This window comes from Cricetulus griseus, chromosome 6 (genome assembly GCF_003668045.3).
Source record: "Cricetulus griseus strain 17A/GY chromosome 6, alternate assembly CriGri-PICRH-1.0, whole genome shotgun sequence".
Taxonomy (NCBI): domain Eukaryota; kingdom Metazoa; phylum Chordata; class Mammalia; order Rodentia; family Cricetidae; genus Cricetulus; species Cricetulus griseus.
Genome location: NC_048599.1, coordinates 154,217,408 through 154,234,331, shown reverse-complemented (window position 1 = coordinate 154,234,331; position 16,924 = coordinate 154,217,408). Strand labels below are relative to the sequence as shown.

The following is a 16,924-nucleotide window of genomic DNA, read 5'->3' as shown; positions in this document are numbered from 1 at the left end:
TTAAATTTTTATTTAAAGAATAAGAAGAATGATGATTCCCATGAGTATTGGCCACAAGGTTGGTTCAAGATTAATGTCTGCCCTAGAGATTCCTGGGAAATGTAGTTCTTTACCATCCCCAGCAAAGGCTGATAGAAGGTGACCAAGTTTCTCTTTCCCCCTTTCTCTCAGGGACTGGAATTGACATCCCTGTACTCCTTCTTCTGATCGATGGTGATGAGAAGATGTTGAAGGTATCTGGAGCTGCAGTGCTGAGTCTGAGGTGGGAGGAGAGCTGAGGGCCAGGACTCTGTGCTCCATAATCTTAGGGATACGGGGACTGGAGGGCTGGACCCTGACTAGCTCTCCCCTTGTTCCTGAAGCGGATAGAGGATGCCACGCAGGCTCAGCTCCCCTGTCTCTTGGTGGCCGGCTCTGGGGGTGCTGCCGACTGCCTGGTGGAGACCCTGGAAGATACTCTGGCTCCAGGGAGTGGGGGACTCAGACGAGGCGAAGCCCGAGATCGGATTAGGCGTTACTTCCCTAAGGGAGACCCTGAGGTCCTGCAGGCCCAGGTATAACATTGTGGAACCAAGCTGGGAGGAGCCAGGCACCGGTTCTGGCTGGGGACTGGAGCTCTGTGATCTGCAGGTGGAGAGGATCATGACCCGAAAGGAGCTGCTGACAGTCTATTCTTCGGAAGATGGCTCCGAGGAGTTTGAGACCATTGTTTTGAGGGCACTTGTGAACGGTAGGATGGGCTTTCACCCTTGCTTCCGAGAGGTGACCCCCTCTCCTCCCTCCATCCCCTAAGCCTAAGACCACACTTCCTTTGTGTTTCATGTCTTTCCTGTTTCCTAGGTTTCTGCTTGGTGCTGTTGGACAGTTTTCCCTAGATACTTTCATTGTTTTCAACCACCACTTCCCTGTTGGATCCACTCATTGATATGTCCATTAAACATTCATTCTTCCATCTGTTTCCCTTCCCTTAATCATTTTTTGTCCAGTCTCCCACCCGTCTACCACCCACTCATCCATCCATCCATCTATCCATCCGTCCATCCATCCCTCCCTCTATCCCTCCATCCATCCATCCATCCATCCATCCATCCATCCATCCATCCATATACTCATCTATCTATCTATCCATCCACACATCCACTTGTCCATCCATTTATCCATCCACTTATGTATCTATTCATCCATCCACCTGCCCATCTGCCCATCTGTCCATCTGTCCATCTATACCATCTAGTCATGCATTCACTCATGTAGCTACCCATCCACTCACTCACTTGTCCATACATACATGGACCTATACACCCACTGATATAGCAGTCTATCCACCTTTAATCATTAACCATCCACCAGCCCTTTAACAATTCTATCTACTTATTCATCTTTCATTTTTTTTGTTTGTGTTGTTTTTTGTTTTTCGAGACAGGGTTTCTCTGTGGCTTTGGAGGCTGTCCTGGAACTTGCTCTTGTAGACCAGGCTGGTCTCAAACTCACAGAGTTTGCCTTTCTCTCCCAAGTGCTGGGAATAAAGGCATGTGCCACCAACACCTGGCTCTTATTAATCTTTCCATTCATCTTAAATCTCACCACTCTGAAAGATGTGCTAGTGGGTGTGGTTTGTGAGGTAGCTGGCTGAAGAGGCTGATGTGGCCACTGCAGCTGGATAAGGCTCAGAGGGAGGAAAATAACTTGCACTAGTCCCTCAGCTAGTGGCTTTCTGTGGCTGAGGATTTAGGTCTGTGATGTAGTCTCTAGCATGGGATATTTCTGAGAAGGCAAGAGATGCCTGATAGCCTATAAATGGCAGAGAGTGTTGCAGTCAAGAGAAGCAAGGGGCATAGGTCCTACCAGTGGAGGAGTTGCAGGTCAGGACTTTAACCTGAGAAGCAGTGGTGGGGGCACCAAGACCAGTCTATGTTAGAGAGGCCCTCGTGTGCAGGAAGGGCAGCCTGACTAGGGGCGTTGAGACCATGAGACTGCAGTGACACTGAGCATGGATATGGCACTTGAAATGTGCTGTGGCCATGGGAACTGGATGGAAGGCATGGCATGATGGCTCAGGGCCTGATGGCCTGTGGGACATGAGGGGTGGATCCTGGGGTTCTGCCTCTCTGAGTAAGTTGACCTCAAGAAAGATGGTGTGGAGCAGGGTGAGCAGGAAGGGTAAGGGCAGGAGACTCTTGAGATAAATGATGCCAAGTAAAGGTATAGGGAAATTTTTAAGGGGACATACATTTGGTGATCCACAAACTCTTCTTCCATCCATCCACTTGCCAATCCCTTCTTCCAACCTATCCATACCATCATCTCACACTAATGTCTTTATCCACCCATCCACCCACCCATCCACCCACCCACCTACCCATGGACAAGCAAGGTTTTATCAACCATTTGCTTTCTTTCTCTTGATACTTTGGAAAAAGAACAAGAGATGACAGAATGGTTATAATTCCACTCTTGATGTATTTTTGTTTTTCAAAATGGAATAGAAAAGTTGTGTGGCCCTGCTCCTCTTTGGAGCTCTGTTGGCCCATCCATCAACCTTAGGAGACACTGTTGTCCCGAAGATAGCCACCATTTGGAACCACTTCTTGTCATTGTTAACACTGCTGTCAAGTGGGTCACTGCGACTTCCCCCACCCTTCCCCTCTCATCCTTCCAGCCTGTGGGAGCTCTGAGGCCTCAGCATACCTGGATGAGCTGCGTTTGGCTGTGGCTTGGAACCGCGTGGACATTGCCCAAAGTGAACTTTTCCGCGGGGACATCCAATGGCGGGTGAGGAGTCAGGACCCAGGGACTGAAGACCCTGCATCAGGCTTCACTTTCTTTTCTGGCTGACTTCTTGATCACCTGTCTTCCATTATGATCTACCCAGCCTTCCTCAACTCATCTCTGTTCCTCTGTCCCTGACTCAATCCTTGTCTCCCTTTATACCCATCCATGCATCCTTCATCCTTTGTTTATCCATCCATCCATCCATGCTGTCCATCCACTCACCAATAACTTAATTTACTCTCCCCCTCCCACCCTCCAGCCATCCATCCACCCATCCGCTCCTCTGTCCACCCATCTACCCATCCACTCACAATCCCTCTGCTCTGCTCCCATCATGCTTCACTGTGGCACGTGAGTTCCCCTGACGGGTCTGTGTCGGCTTTTCACTGCGCCCTTCCCCCACACAGTCCTTCCACCTGGAGGCCTCTCTCATGGACGCGCTGCTCAACGACCGGCCTGAGTTTGTGCGCTTGCTCATCTCCCATGGCCTTAGCCTGGGACACTTCCTGACCCCCCAGCGCCTGGCCCAGCTGTACAGTGCAGTGTCCCCTAACTCACTCATCCGCAGTCTTCTGGACCAGGCATCACATTGTGGTGGTGGCAAAGCACTACCTATAAAAGATGGGGCTACAGAGCTCCGGCCTCCTAATGTGGGGCAAGTTCTAAGGACGTTGTTGGGAGAAACATGCGCACCGAGATACCCTGCCAGGAATATCCGAGACTCCCAGCTGGGCCAGGACTGCAGAGAGAATGTAAGGACCATGGAGGCGGAGGGTGCATGTTGCGGCTTCGGAAAGACGGTGTAATAAGATGAGGAAGGGCAGTGTCTGAGAGGATCTGGCTGGCCCAGGTACAGGGCGGGTTTGGCTTCTCTTTGCTTTCAGGCCCACCTGCTTCTGGATTGGGCCACCATGCAATCTTCAATGGATACCAACTTCGAGCAAGCCCCCTGGAGTGACCTGCTTATTTGGGCGTTGTTGTTGAACCGAGCCCAGATGGCCATTTATTTCTGGGAGAAGGTAAATGCGGACCCTCGTTCTGGAATCCTTGGCCTTAGAGACATGTAGGCTGCTCTGACCTCTGACCTCACCCAAACAGCACTCTATTCTTAGTCTTTCTCTTTTGTCATTTTGAGTCAGGGTATGAATAGCCCAGGCTGGCATTGAACTTGATATTAGCCAAGAGTGGTCTTGAACATGTACCCATGTCCCTGACTCATGTGGTGTTGAGAAGGCTTTGTGGAGCCAGGCAGGCACCCTACTCACTGGGCACATCCCTACCCCTAGTTTTATCTTGCTGAGACAGAGTTTTTCTGTGTAACCCAGGCTGGGCTGACCCTGTGAGTCTCCTGCCTCAACCTCATGAATTCCACCTGATATACAACCCCACACTGAATTTTTTTTAAAAATAATGTATTTATTTCATGTGCATTGGTGTTTTGCCTGCTTGTATGTCTGTGTGAGGGTGTCAGGTCCCCTCGAACTGGAGTCACAGACAGTTGTGAGCTTCTGTGTGAGTGCAGTCACTGCTCTTCACAGCTGATCCATTTCTTCAACCCCCTGAATTTTTTTTTTTTTAAGAAGAGTAATAACATTGTATCCATCCATTATCTACTTCCAGAACTTGTCTATCTTCCAAGACTGAACTCACTGCCCACGAAACTGGCCCCCAGTGCTCCCAAGCTCCACTGTGTCTTTGAGTGCGATTTTGGCGACCCTGCTAATGGCTTGTCTGGGTGCTCTCTCTCTGTCTCTCCAGGGCTCCAACTCAGTGGCCTCTGCTCTTGGGGCATGTCTCCTCCTCCGAGTGATGGCTCGTTTAGAGTGGGAGGCTGAGGAGGCTTCACGGCGGAAGGACCTGGCTGCCAAGTTTGAGGGCATGAGTGTGGGTGTGTGTGGGAAGGACATTGTGGGTATGCAAAGGCCACTTCTCCACCCTGTTCTTCGTCCTCACCTGTACCCTTGTCCCCAGACCTCTTTGGAGAGTGTTACCACAACAGTGAGGAACGAGCTGCCCGCCTGCTTCTTCGACGATGTCCCCTGTGGGGAGAGGCCACCTGCCTTCAGCTGGCCATGCAGGCTGATGCTCGTTCATTCTTTGCCCAGGATGGGGTACAGGTGAGTGTGTGACTCAGACACCATGGATACCATTCCTGGAGTGTTCCTACAACAGTGGTTCTCAGACAGCCCTGTGGAGGTCAGACAACCCTTTCACAGGCCCTGCACATTTTCATTATGATCCATAACAGAAGCAAAATTACCGCTGGGCGTTGGTGGCGCACGCCTTTAATCCCAGCACTCCGGAGGCAGAGGCAGGCAGATCTCTGTGAGTTCAAGGCCAGCCTGGTCTACAAGAGCTAGTTCCAGGGAAGCCTCTAAAGCCACAGAGAAACCCTGTCTCGAAGAAATTAAAAAAAAAAAAAAAAAAAGAGGAGAAAACACTAGCATTCAGTCTCTGGGTTAAGTGATCTGGTCCCTGCAAAGTGCTTGACATAGCATCTGCCCTATAATGTCAATAAGAGTTGGCTGCTCTGGGCTTGGAGAAATGGTTCACTAGTTAAGGTTACTGGCTGCTCTTGCAGAGGCCCAAGTTCGATTCCTATTACCCATAGGGCAGCTCACAACCATCTGTAACTCCAGTTCTATGGGATCGGGTGCCCTCTTCTTACCTATCTGGCCACCATGCCCATAGTGTTAATCCCACTGGGCAAGACTAGTACCACTACCACAATTTTCAAGCCAAATTCAAAGCATTTTTGTTTTATAATAAAGCATAACCTTAGCCATCCCAATGGTGCACAGACATACATGCAGGCAAAACACCTATATACATTTGCTGGTTGGACAATGGTATTGCACACCTTTAATCCCAGCACTCAGGAGGCAGAGGCAGGTGGAGCTCTGTGAATTTGAGGCCAGCCTGGTCTCCAGACAATAGACACTACATTATAGAGTGAGTTCTAGGACAGGCAGGGCTACATAGAAAAACCCTCTCTCAAAATCTAGGGGAAAAAAGTTGTCTGTTCCATTGTACTGGCTAAACCTGAAGAGTTTGCCTTTGACCACTGTCCCCCAAACTCTTAACCATTGACACCCCCATATGGAAGCTTGCTTTGTGCCCTGGCAGTGTGACTCAGCCCTTGTCAGAGTATGGGGTTGGGTGCTGTGTGGAGATTCAAGCTCGAGCATTGCACACCCCACAGTCCCTGCTGACACAGAAGTGGTGGGGGGACATGGACAGCACCACGCCCATCTGGGCCCTGCTTCTCGCCTTCTTCTGCCCTCCTCTCATCTACACCAACCTCATCACCTTCAGGTCAGTCGCCTAGGGTCTGGGGCTTCTCTGGAGGGAATGTTTTGGAAGGTGAGGGTTGTTGGATGGCTTCTGTAGTATCTCTATAGGCAATTTCTCTAGTTTTTAGGCATGGCTCTACAGGAGGGCAACTCATCTAATATCTACACTGTTTGTGGTAAAATAAGTTTGGGTCGCCAGGCAGTGGTGGCACACAGTTATTCCTAGCACTTGGGAGGCAGAGGCAGGCGGATCTCTGTGAGTTCAAGGCCAGCCTGGTCTACAGAGTGAGTTTCAGGACAGCCTCCAAAGCCACAGAGAAACCCTGTCTCGAAAAACCAATAAAATAAAATAAGTTTGGGTCTTTCTCAAGAACCTTCCTATCTTTCACTCTGTGTCCTGCCCCCTATGGCAGGAAGTCAGAGGAGGAGTCCACACAGAAGAACCCTGACTTCGACATGGATAGTAGCATCAATGGAGCAGGTCCTATTGGGTGAGTGATACCTCAGCACTGTGGGGTGAGGGTGCCACTGTGGGATTGCATCAGCTGCCACTTGCCGTCAGGCACTGAAGCAAGGCTGCAGGGAGAGCTAGGAGAGGATGGCTTCAATGCGCCACTGAAGATGCTCAAGGACTGACTTTGTGAGATGGCACTTTCCACACAAAGGACCTGAGTTCAGTGACCAGATTCCATGGTGAAGGGAGAGAAACAATTTTTGTTGCTGGATTTTTGAGACGGGGTTTCTCTGTGTAGTCCTAGCTGTCCTGGAACTCTCTTTGAAGACCAGGCTGGCCTGGAACTTACAGAGATCTGCCTGCCCCTGCCTCCCCAGTGCAGAGACTAAAGGTGTGCACCTCTGTCTGGCTCTCCATGAAGGCCAGACATCACAGGCTCAGTATATGTAGGCTGAGTACTTGTCTAGTCTATTCAAGGTCCCGGGTTCCATCCCAGCCAAACAAACAACACAAAACCTACAAAAACAAAACAAAATAGGGAGGAGACAGCCAATGCAGTCCTGCTGCACACACATGAGGAACTGAGCTCAGATTCCCAGCACCTGTAATAGAAATCTAGGTGTGGCTGTGCATGTCTGCACTAGTACTGGGAGGCAGGGGCAGAAGCATCCCTGGGCTCTGCCCGACACACTGTGGAGCCGAGTTGCCATCAAGGAAGACCTCTGATTGCCACCTGCCCCGGTTCTTAGTTTGGTTAATAAAAGCAATTTTTTTAGAAAGTACTGGGAAGAGGAGGAGAGGAAGGAACCCCTACGCCATGGGGTTGGCACCCCTCAGCATGGTGGCGAGATGGTGGGCAGCACTCTGGAAAAAAAGTGAGAAGCACCAAGGAAAGCATGGCTGGGCTCTGGCATATATCCAAAGAAACAAACAGACAGACAAAGAACATGGGAAAGGAAAAGTGTTTCTGAGCTAGGACACACTTGGAGGATTTGGAGTGTTGCTCTGGGAGGGCTTCTCCCACTCCTTCAGGTGACTCAGACTCCCTGGGGCTGGGGAGGACTCCAAGACAGGAGACTGGCAGGCTGTGCTAGGTTAACACTTTAAACACCTTAAAAGATTTCATTTCATTTTTAATTATGTGTCTATGTATGGATTTGTGGGGTATATTCATGTGAATGCAGTTGCCCTCTGAGGCCAGAAGAGGGCGTTGGATCCCCTGGAACTGGAGTTATACAGGTTCTGGGCTTCCATGTTGGTGCTGGGAATTGTCAACACCCACCCACCCACCCACACCCCAAAATAAACAATCAACCCCCTACAGCTGTCACCTCAAATGGAATCAGAGATAGCTTATTCTAGAGCCAGATAGGAATGTCCTAAGCCTGGGAACACTGAGCTAATAGTTCTATGTTCCAACGTGAGAATAGGTTCGTGGAGTTTTTATAGTAACAAAACAAAGGCATTAAAATAAAAAACATGGTTTTATGGATCGAGTTTCAGGACAGCCATGGCTACACAGAAACCCTATCTTGGCTGGGTTTCTTTAAACTCAGCACCCAGGAGGCAGAGGCAGGTGAGTTCCAGGGCAGCCTGGTCTACAAAGCAAGTTCCAGGACAGCCAGGGTGGTTACACAGACAAAAACAACAAAAAAGAAAGAGACAGAGACAGAGACAGAGACACAGAGAGACAGAGAAAGAAATGAAGGAAGAAACCCTGCTTTGAAAAAACAACAAAAGAAAACCCAACAAACAAAAAGTCATTAAGTAAGCCGGGGGCAGTGGTGGCACACACCTTTAATCCCAGCACTCAGGAGGCAGAGGCAGGCAGATCTCTGTGAGTTCAAGGCCAGCCTGGTCTACAAAGCTCCACAGAGAAAACCTGTCTTAAAAAAAAAAAAAAGCCATCAAGTGATGGGGAGGGCAGGCAGAAGAGCCTAAGCCATGGCTCAGGTGCCACCTCGCAGCATTCTTAGCTGTCTATTGGTGGAGAGTAGGGCTTTATGAAGTTAATACATGGCAAATTTGTATCTGACTATTGGAATATTAGATCTGACACCAGAGACAAGGGGTTAAAGATACTTAGTAGGAATTAGGCTATCTGATAGTAACATCCAAGTTCTGCACAATCTCTGAGGCCCCTGCAGACAGCATCCTTCCAGGTTAGCGCAGGTACAGAGCCAAACTTGGTCTCTGGAACAGCAGCCTGTGCTTGGAATCGTTGAGCCGATTCTCCAGCCCCTTAAGTTTCCTCTAAGTCACATTTCCGTTTTTTAATTTGTGTATGTGTGGGTTTTTTTTGGGGGGGGAGGGGAAGGGCGCATGCCACAGCATGAGTGTGGAGTTCAGAGGACAACTTGTAGAAGCCGGTTCTCTCCTTCTACCCCGGGGATCAATTTAATGTGATTAAGCCTGTGGGATGCTTATATTTACGAAGCCTTTTCTTGGATCATGGATTAATTCCTAAGATTAGGTGACAATGCTGTGTGATGTATTGAGTAGTTTAGAATGACCTGTCTGCACTCAAGGCCACACAAAGGTCCCTGTGCCCACAGATCTCTAGGAAACCAAATGTTAAACACACAGGGGCCTCTTCTCAATGGCCTCCTCATATATATATATATATATATATATATATGTGTGTGTGTGTGTGTGTGTGTGTGTGTGTGTGTGTGTGTGTGTGTGTGTGTGTAGGTGTTTTACCTGCATGTATGTGTGGGGATGTCAGGTCCCCTGGAAATAGACTTATAGACAGCTGTGAGCTGCTATGTGGGTGCTGGAAATTGAACCCAGGTCTTCTGGAAGAACAGCTGGTGCTCTTAACCACTGAGCTGTCTCTCCAGCCCAGTTAATTTAAATAGACTTCTAGTATAGGACTTCAGTCCCTTCAGCTGTCACTTTCTTGCCCCCAGCCCTAGACACCTGAGAGCTCACCTGCTGACTTTATCTGTAGGTTTGCATGTTCTGCAAGCTTCCCTGTGCACTGACCCTGTATGGTGTTTTCTTGCTGACTTTGTCCTCTTTGCGTCTTCCAGGCTAGTTTCCTTTTGCTCAATTTTTTAAAAACAGGTCAGTGCTTTTGTTTGTTTTTGAGACAGGTTTCTCTACATAGCCCTGTCTGGCTTGGAACTGACTAGGTAGATACAGCACTGGCCTCAATTCACAGAGATCTGCCTGCCTCTGCTGGGGTAAAAGTTGGTCGATGCCACACCTGGCTTATGCTCAATTTTTGTTTTTGTTCTTTTCTTGGTTATTTGTTTTTCTTTGGTGTTTGTTTTGTTTCTTCACATGGCACTCCTCTGGTCTCAGACTCCAAAGTGTAAGGATGGCAGGCATGAGTCCCTATACCATGCTTTAGGTTCCCTTCTTCCTCACTCTTTACCAGGCTGGACTCAAATTGAAGGCAATCCTCCTGTCTCAGTCTCCAATGTGCTGGGTGTGCCTGTGTCTTCATGTGTGCAGAGTGTGAAGTGGTACTATGTGGAGGTGCAAGTTGGGAAGCCAGTCCAAGCTCAGGGGTCACTGAGGATCGCTCTCTTGCAGGCCTTCGGAGCCTTCAGCAAAGGTGGCCCTGGAAAGGCGACGGCGGCCAGTACGTGCCCGCTGCTTTGGTGGCTGCGCCAAGCGCTGGTCGCACTTCTGGGGCTCCCCAGTGACCGCCTTCCTGGGCAACGTGATCAGTTACCTGCTATTCTTGCTGCTGTTTGCGCGTGTGTTGCTGGTGGATTTCCAGCCCGGAACACCCGGTGTCTTTGAGCTGCTGCTGTACTTCTGGGTCTTCACGCTGCTGTGCGAAGAGCTGCGCCAGGGCCTGGGCGGTGGCTGGGGTAGCCTGGCCAGCGGGGGACCTGGGCCCGGCAAAGTTCCTCTGCGCCACCGGCTGCACCTCTACCTCTCCGACAGCTGGAACCAGTGCGACCTGCTGGCACTCACCTGCTTCCTGCTAGGCGTCGGCTGCAGGTGAGTGAGCTGCTCTGGCCTTGGCCCTGGCCCCTGCCGAGAATCCCCCATTGAAGGGTGCCGCTGTGGCTCAGTGGTAGAGTACCTACCTAACATTTTCAAGGTCCTAGGTTTATTTTCCCCCCCCTCGCCAGCCCCCCCCCCCCGTGATAGACAGCTGCCCCACTTTACCGAAGCATTCCTCGCCTGCCACACTAAGAGGTAGTGTGAAGGTGAAACAGAGTACCTGGTAAGAATGATTTATTCAAAGGGAGAGGGAGATCAGTGAGTTTAGCAAACTGATTTGTCTCTTTGTCCCAGGCTTTATTCTGTGTAATGTTTTATCTGAGAAAACAGGGCCAAGGTCCTGCTGGGGACAGGAGAGCCAGTGTCAAGGGTGGAACATCGTCACCTCCAGCCTAAATGATGACCCATCCTGTAAGTGTCCAGATGGACACTTGGGTTATTTCTATTTCTAATTTTTATTGTTGCAAAAGATAAAAGTTTAGCCGAGCATAGGTGGTGCATGCCTTTAGTCCCAGCACTCAGGAGGCAGAGGCAGGTGGATCTCTGTCAGTTCGAGACCAGCCTGGTCTACAAGAGCTAGTTCCAGGATAGCCTCCAAAGCCACAGAGAAACTCTGTCTCAAAAAACCAAAAATGAATGAATAAATAAATAAACAAACAAATAAATAAATAAATACAAGTTTACATCCCTGGTGTAGAAGGGGTGGGTGGAAGGGCAGGTGGAGTGGCTACATTTCTGTCTAAACAGCTTCACCCATATGCCTGTCTGCCCGACAGAAGGAGCTTTGAGGCCCCCCCCCCCCCCCCCCGCATGAGGACATGCTAGGCAATACCTGGCATTTTGTACCATGGAACTGTCAATCAAATCAGATTTATAACCTTTGTCAGCCTGACTCCTGCAAATTGCTCACTTATGGGCCTCTGACCACTCCATATTTTAGGGGTCCTCCCCCCCTTTTTCGAGACAGGGTCTCACTCTGTAGCCCAGGCTGGTGTAGAACTCCTATATAGACCAGGTGAAACACACTAGTCAACTCTAGCATGTGCCTCTGGCAGGCTTGCCCTTGTCCTCCATTCCTGCTGCCTTGCTAAAAACCATTAGACTACATTCCTAAAGCTAACCACTAAGGCCTATTCCCTTGTTTGTCCTCCTGAGGCTGACTACCAATGTCCAGCAGTCAGAAGCCCTCTTTGGCTCACCTAATTAATATGCCTAATTAAAATTAAACACCTCATCCTAACACGGGGTTCTCCTTTACCTTTATAAACTGCCATTTGCCCATGTCCCATGTCTGTCTCCTTTCTATTCAGAGGGACAAGTATCTCTGCCCACCTCCCTTGTTCCTTTGCCTTTTTCCTCATCCTCTGTCTCCTGACTTTGTCTCTTATTGCCTGCCCCCTGTCCCACTGTCTCACATAAATCCCCTTTGTGTGAGAACTTGATCTTAAGGGTCCTGAGCTAATACTGGTCTTTTATAACATGCCTGCCTGGAGCTCCCAAATATCTTTCTGTCTCAGCCTCCCCAGTGCTAGGATGGCAGGCACATGGCAGGGCAAGCTCCTAACATGATTCTTAGGGGATCATCTGTCATTATACTGAGACCAGAGAAAGGCAGGTGCTCAGAAGTTCCCTGTTTCTGCCCGGTGTGGCCTCTGCCTTATCTGAGGAGACATCCCTGATCTGAGCTGTGTGGCTGACTCCTCAGGCTGACCCCTGGGCTCCTCAGTCTGACCGCTGGGCTGTGTGACTGACTCCTCAGGCTGACCCCTGGGCTGTGTGACTTGACTCCTCAGGCTGACCGCTGGGCTGTGTGACTGACTCCTCAGGCTGACCCCTGGGCTGTGTGACTTGACTCCTCAGGCTGACCCCTGGGCTGTGTGACTTGACTCCTCAGTCTGACCCCTGGGCTGTGTGACTTGACTCCTCAGGCTGACCCCTGGGCTGTGTGACTTGACTCCTCAGGCTGACCCCTGGGCTGTGTGACTTGACTCCTCAGGCTGACCCCTGGGCTGTGTGACTTGACTTCTCAGGCTGACCCCTGGGCTGTGTGACTGTCTCCTCAGGCTGACCCCTGGGCTGTATGACTTGGGACATACAGTCCTCTGCCTCGACTTCATGATCTTCACACTGCGGCTGCTGCATATCTTCACAGTGAACAAACAGCTAGGGCCCAAGATTGTCATCGTGAGCAAGATGGTAAGGCTGAGGAGGAGGGACAGGGTGTGGTGTGAGAGACTGTAGAGATGAGGTGGGCTTTGCCTTTAAGTGACTGGAGAGGTCTGTGAATAGGGGGTGCCAGGTGTGGCCAGGGAGAGGTAGGCTTTTGAGATGGGCAGGGCAGCAAGAGGCAGGCCTCTGAAGATGCTGAGTGTCTAAGGCAAGAAGCGTAGCCAGGGAGTGGGGAGGGGTGCAGCCAGGAGGAAAAGACAGGGACACACTCAGCCCCATCTTCCTCTGCTTCCAGATGAAGGATGTATTCTTCTTCCTCTTCTTTCTCTGCGTATGGCTTGTGGCTTATGGGGTGGCCACAGAGGGGATCCTGAGGCCCCGGGACCGAAACCTACCGAGTATCCTTCGTCGTGTCTTCTACCGTCCCTATCTGCAGATCTTTGGTCAAATTCCCCAGGAGGAAATGGACGGTAGGGAAGGGCTCTCCAGTCAGGTCTGTGTTCCCTCTCTCTGACTGTGTCTGTCTCCCAGTCTCTTCCCCTTCCCCAGTTTCTGCCTCACACCTGCTATCCCCCTGCAGTGACCCTCATGAATCCAGGTAACTGCTCTGAAGAGCAGGGCTCCTGGGCTTACCCAGAAGGGCGCGTCTCGGGCTTCTGTGTGTCGCAGTATGCCAACTGGCTGGTGGTGTTGCTCCTGGTCGTCTTCCTGCTGGTGGCCAACATTCTGCTACTCAATCTGCTCATCGCCATGTTCAGGTGTGCCTGGCCTTGCCACCCCAGCTTTTCCAGCTTGAGACTGTTCAATATATCTCATGTCCTGACTTTCACCCAGTGCTGGCCAGACTGGTGTCTTACTTGGACTTGTTGCTGCTGTTTTGGCATGCTGAGGCAGGTTCTCACTCGGTAACCCAGGCTGGTCTTGGAATTTAGGGTGATCCTGCCCCTGCCCCCTCCCCCAGTGTTGGGGTCACATGCATGGGCTGCCATGCACTAAATGCTTTTAATTTTGATGAGGTCCACTTTATTGAATTATTGTTTTGTTTCTTGTAGTTTATTTTATTATGCCTGTATGTATGTGTATGCACCATGTGTGCAGTGCCTACAGAGGTCAGAAGAGGGCATTAGATCTTCTGGAACTGGAGTTATAGGCAGTTGTGAGCAACTGTGTGGATGCTGGGAACTGAATTTGGGTCCCCTGCAAGAGCAGCCAGGGCTCCTAACCTTAGCTGAGCTGTCTCTCTAGCCTAAGTTTTGTTTTTTTGTGGCCTATGCTCTTGCTGTCCCATATGAGTGTCTGTTGACAGTCCGTATTCTGGAGATGGACTTCTGGGTTTTCTGCTAAGAGTTTGGGGTTTGAGCTCTAGTTTGTAGATCACTGCCCCATTTGGAATTACCTTTGTTTGCAGTGTGAGGCCCAACTGTATTGTTTGTGTCTATTCAAGAGAGTTCATTAGAGACACTGGGCTTAAGGTCCTTGTTAGAACCAGGTGGGCTTCAAAGGTACACAGCATCCTGAGAATGACATCGAGGTTATCCAAACAACATGCACACACACACACACACACACACACACACACACACACACACACACACACCTGTACATTAAATAAACACTTGGAGATCAGTCATGAGGATCAGTGACCCCAGCACCCACATAGGACGAATGGCTGGAGCTCAACTTACAAGGGATCTTACACCCTTTTCTGGTCTCCACAGACACTTGCATACAAAAACCTTATCTATTTATTTAGTTTTTGTTTGTTTGTTTTGTTTTGTTTTGTTTTTCCGAGACAGAGTTTCTCTGTGTAACAGTGCTGGCTGTCCTGGAACTCTCTTTGTAAACCAGACAAAAACTTTATTTTTATTATGAGTGTAGGAATGTTTGCCAGCATGTATGTATGCACAACACATGAGCGTAGTGAAGCAAAGACCAGAAGAGGGCACTGGATCTTTTGGAATGGGAGTTAAGACAGCTGTGAGCCAACTCATGAGTGCTGGGAACTGAACCTGGATCCTCTGCAGGAGCTGAGCCATTTCTGCAGCCCCTGACTGCTTTATCTTGACTGATAACCGAATCCTCTGATCAACGTCCTCTATTGGCCTCCAATATTGATCCTCCATTGATCTTTGGTCTCTGGTCTCAACAGCTACACTTTCAGCAAAGTACAAGACAACAGCGACCTCTACTGGAAGGCACAACGCTACAGCCTCATCCGGGAATTCCACTCTCGGCCTGCGCTGGCCCCGCCCCTTATTATCATCTCTCATGTGCGCCTCCTCATCAGGTGGCTGCACAGGTGTCGTAGGGCTCACTTGCCCGCCTCCCCAGCCTTCGAGCACTTCCGTGAGAATGGAGCTTGGTCTGCAAGGGGGCAGGACTGGGGAGGGGGAAGGGAAGACAGACAAGTGCTCAGATGGGGGTCATGGTCTGCACCCATGGGGGCGGGGGCTGAAGAGTTTGGTGGCTCTGGGGGAGGGGCGAGGCCCCAGGTAGGCCAGCCCGTCGACTCCCGGACTTGACCCTGCAGGTGTCTATCTCTCTAAGGAAGCTGAGCGCAAGCTGCTCACTTGGGAGTCTGTGCACAAAGAGAACTTCTTATTGGCACAAGCTCGTGACAAGCGAGACAGTGACTCCGAGCGTCTGAAACGCACGTCTCAGAAGTGAGGCAGGGGCCTGGGTTGGGCAGGATTCCCCGGGTGGGATGCTGTGACTTCAGCTGGGAGGATGCAAGGATGGGCTTCAGGAGGCGTGGCTTCTGCAGGTCGGCTGGACCAGGGCTCTGATGGTCTCTTTCTAGGGTGGACACTGCACTGAAGCAGTTGGGACAGATTAGAGAGTATGAGCGACGTCTGAAGGGGCTGGAGAGAGAGGTGAGGACTTGGGCGTGGCCGAGAGGGACTGGCAGGGAGGACACCACCTGGTTCCCTATTCCCTGAAACACCTCTTTCTTCCCAGGTCCAACACTGTACTCAAGTCCTCAGTTGGGTGGCCGAGGCCCTTAGCAGCTCTGCCTTGCTGCCTCCAGGGGGTCCGCCCCCTCCAAGCCCACCTGGGTCCAAAGGTCAGTGTGGTCCTGGGCTTCTGCAAGACTTAGCTCTGTGCTCTCCCGTTGTCCCTGGTCCCTTGCCTGGTCTTCTGAAAGCTCTGTTCACTCTGCTTGTGTGTAGATGTGTGTAGCTGGCTTGAGCATGTGGAGGCTGGAGCTGGATGTCTGATACCTTCCTCTTTCTCTCCACCTTATTCTTTGAGATAGGATCTCTCTTTGGGCCCAAAGTTCTCCAGTCAGATAGCTCAGCTGGCCAGTGAGCTCTGGGAGATGAGTCTGCGTCTGCCCGGCTCCCCTGGGTTTTGGAGTGGGTGCTGTGCTCACCCTCTAGCCTCTTTTTACATGGGCACATTGTGCTTGTTCTGGTTTCACATTTCTTGGTGTGATAAAACACTCCAACCAAAAGCAACTTAGGAGATGAAGGACTCACTTGGCTTCCACTTCCAGGTCACAACCCATCCGTGAAGGAGGCAGAACTGGAAGGTAGACATGCAGAGTTAACTCTATCCAGAGAGTCACAGCCAGAGAAACACAGCAGACACCACAAAGTAACAAAGGCTTTGGTGTAGCTAGTTAGCTTCCTTACACTCTTCAGGATTCCTCACCCCAGGAAATAGTACTGCCCACAGTGGGCTGGGCCCTCCTACACCAATTAGCAATCAAGACAGACCCAACAGACATGCTCAACGGCCAATTTGATCTATACAATCCCTTAATTGTGGCTTTCCTCTCAAATGACTCTAGGCTGTGTCAATTGGCCAGTGAAAGCTAACCATGGAAGAATCTGAACTCAGAGTCTCATGCTTGCTTCCTAGCACATGGCCAACTGAGTGTCTCCCCAGCTGTGTCTTCTTTTTGCTGCTCTGCCTTTCCCTGCTCATCACCTGCTGTATCCTCTGTTTTTTCTAGACTGAATGTTCCTGGTGGATTTCTAGGTATTTGCATCCATGGAGAGTTCATTCCTGCCTCAACCTACACAACGTTGGCCTTATCCTCACCACAGGCCTATGCTTGTGGGTTACTGTCCCAACAACCTCAGAGTGTCTCCATAGGAACCGCAGCAGGCCTGGCTCCTCCCAGAGGCAGCCCCACCTTGGGTGGATCAAACTCTGAGCTGGCAACGCTGGGCCCTGCCAGAGGGTCCTGGGGCTGCAGGGACCACAGACCCTATTGTCAGCTTCTCCACAATGGGGAAAATAAAACCATTTGACAGGGATCATA

At 50.5% G+C, this 16,924-nt stretch overlaps 1 protein-coding gene across 5 annotated transcripts in view; it reads left to right on the top strand.

Moving 5' to 3' along the window:
• The window catches only part of Trpm4 (transient receptor potential cation channel subfamily M member 4), a 27,229-nt gene extending 10,305 nt beyond the window's left edge, over nt 1–16,924 (top strand). For 2 of the 5 annotated variants that reach the window (XM_035446382.1, XM_035446384.1), the window contains 19 exons: nt 172–233; nt 363–554; nt 631–730; nt 2,660–2,772; nt 3,180–3,524; nt 3,657–3,791; nt 4,531–4,660; nt 4,744–4,889; nt 5,975–6,087; nt 6,479–6,556; nt 10,063–10,479; nt 12,516–12,681; nt 12,950–13,124; nt 13,235–13,412; nt 14,804–15,000; nt 15,185–15,317; nt 15,455–15,527; nt 15,613–15,718; nt 16,613–16,924. In XM_035446382.1, the coding sequence (XP_035302273.1) occupies nt 172–233; nt 363–554; nt 631–730; nt 2,660–2,772; nt 3,180–3,524; nt 3,657–3,791; nt 4,531–4,660; nt 4,744–4,889; nt 5,975–6,087; nt 6,479–6,556; nt 10,063–10,479; nt 12,516–12,681; nt 12,950–13,124; nt 13,235–13,412; nt 14,804–15,000; nt 15,185–15,317; nt 15,455–15,527; nt 15,613–15,718; nt 16,613–16,617 (2,864 nt within the window). In that variant the 3' untranslated portion in view covers nt 16,618–16,924. Of the gene's footprint in view, nt 1–171; nt 234–362; nt 555–630; nt 731–2,659; nt 2,773–3,179; nt 3,525–3,656; nt 3,792–4,530; nt 4,661–4,743; nt 4,890–5,974; nt 6,088–6,478; nt 6,557–10,062; nt 10,480–12,515; nt 12,682–12,949; nt 13,148–13,234; nt 13,413–14,803; nt 15,001–15,184; nt 15,318–15,454; nt 15,528–15,612; nt 15,719–16,612 lie in introns of those variants that run through there. The other 3 variants (XM_027420648.2, XR_004770493.1, XM_035446383.1) reach the window with 3 other exon arrangements.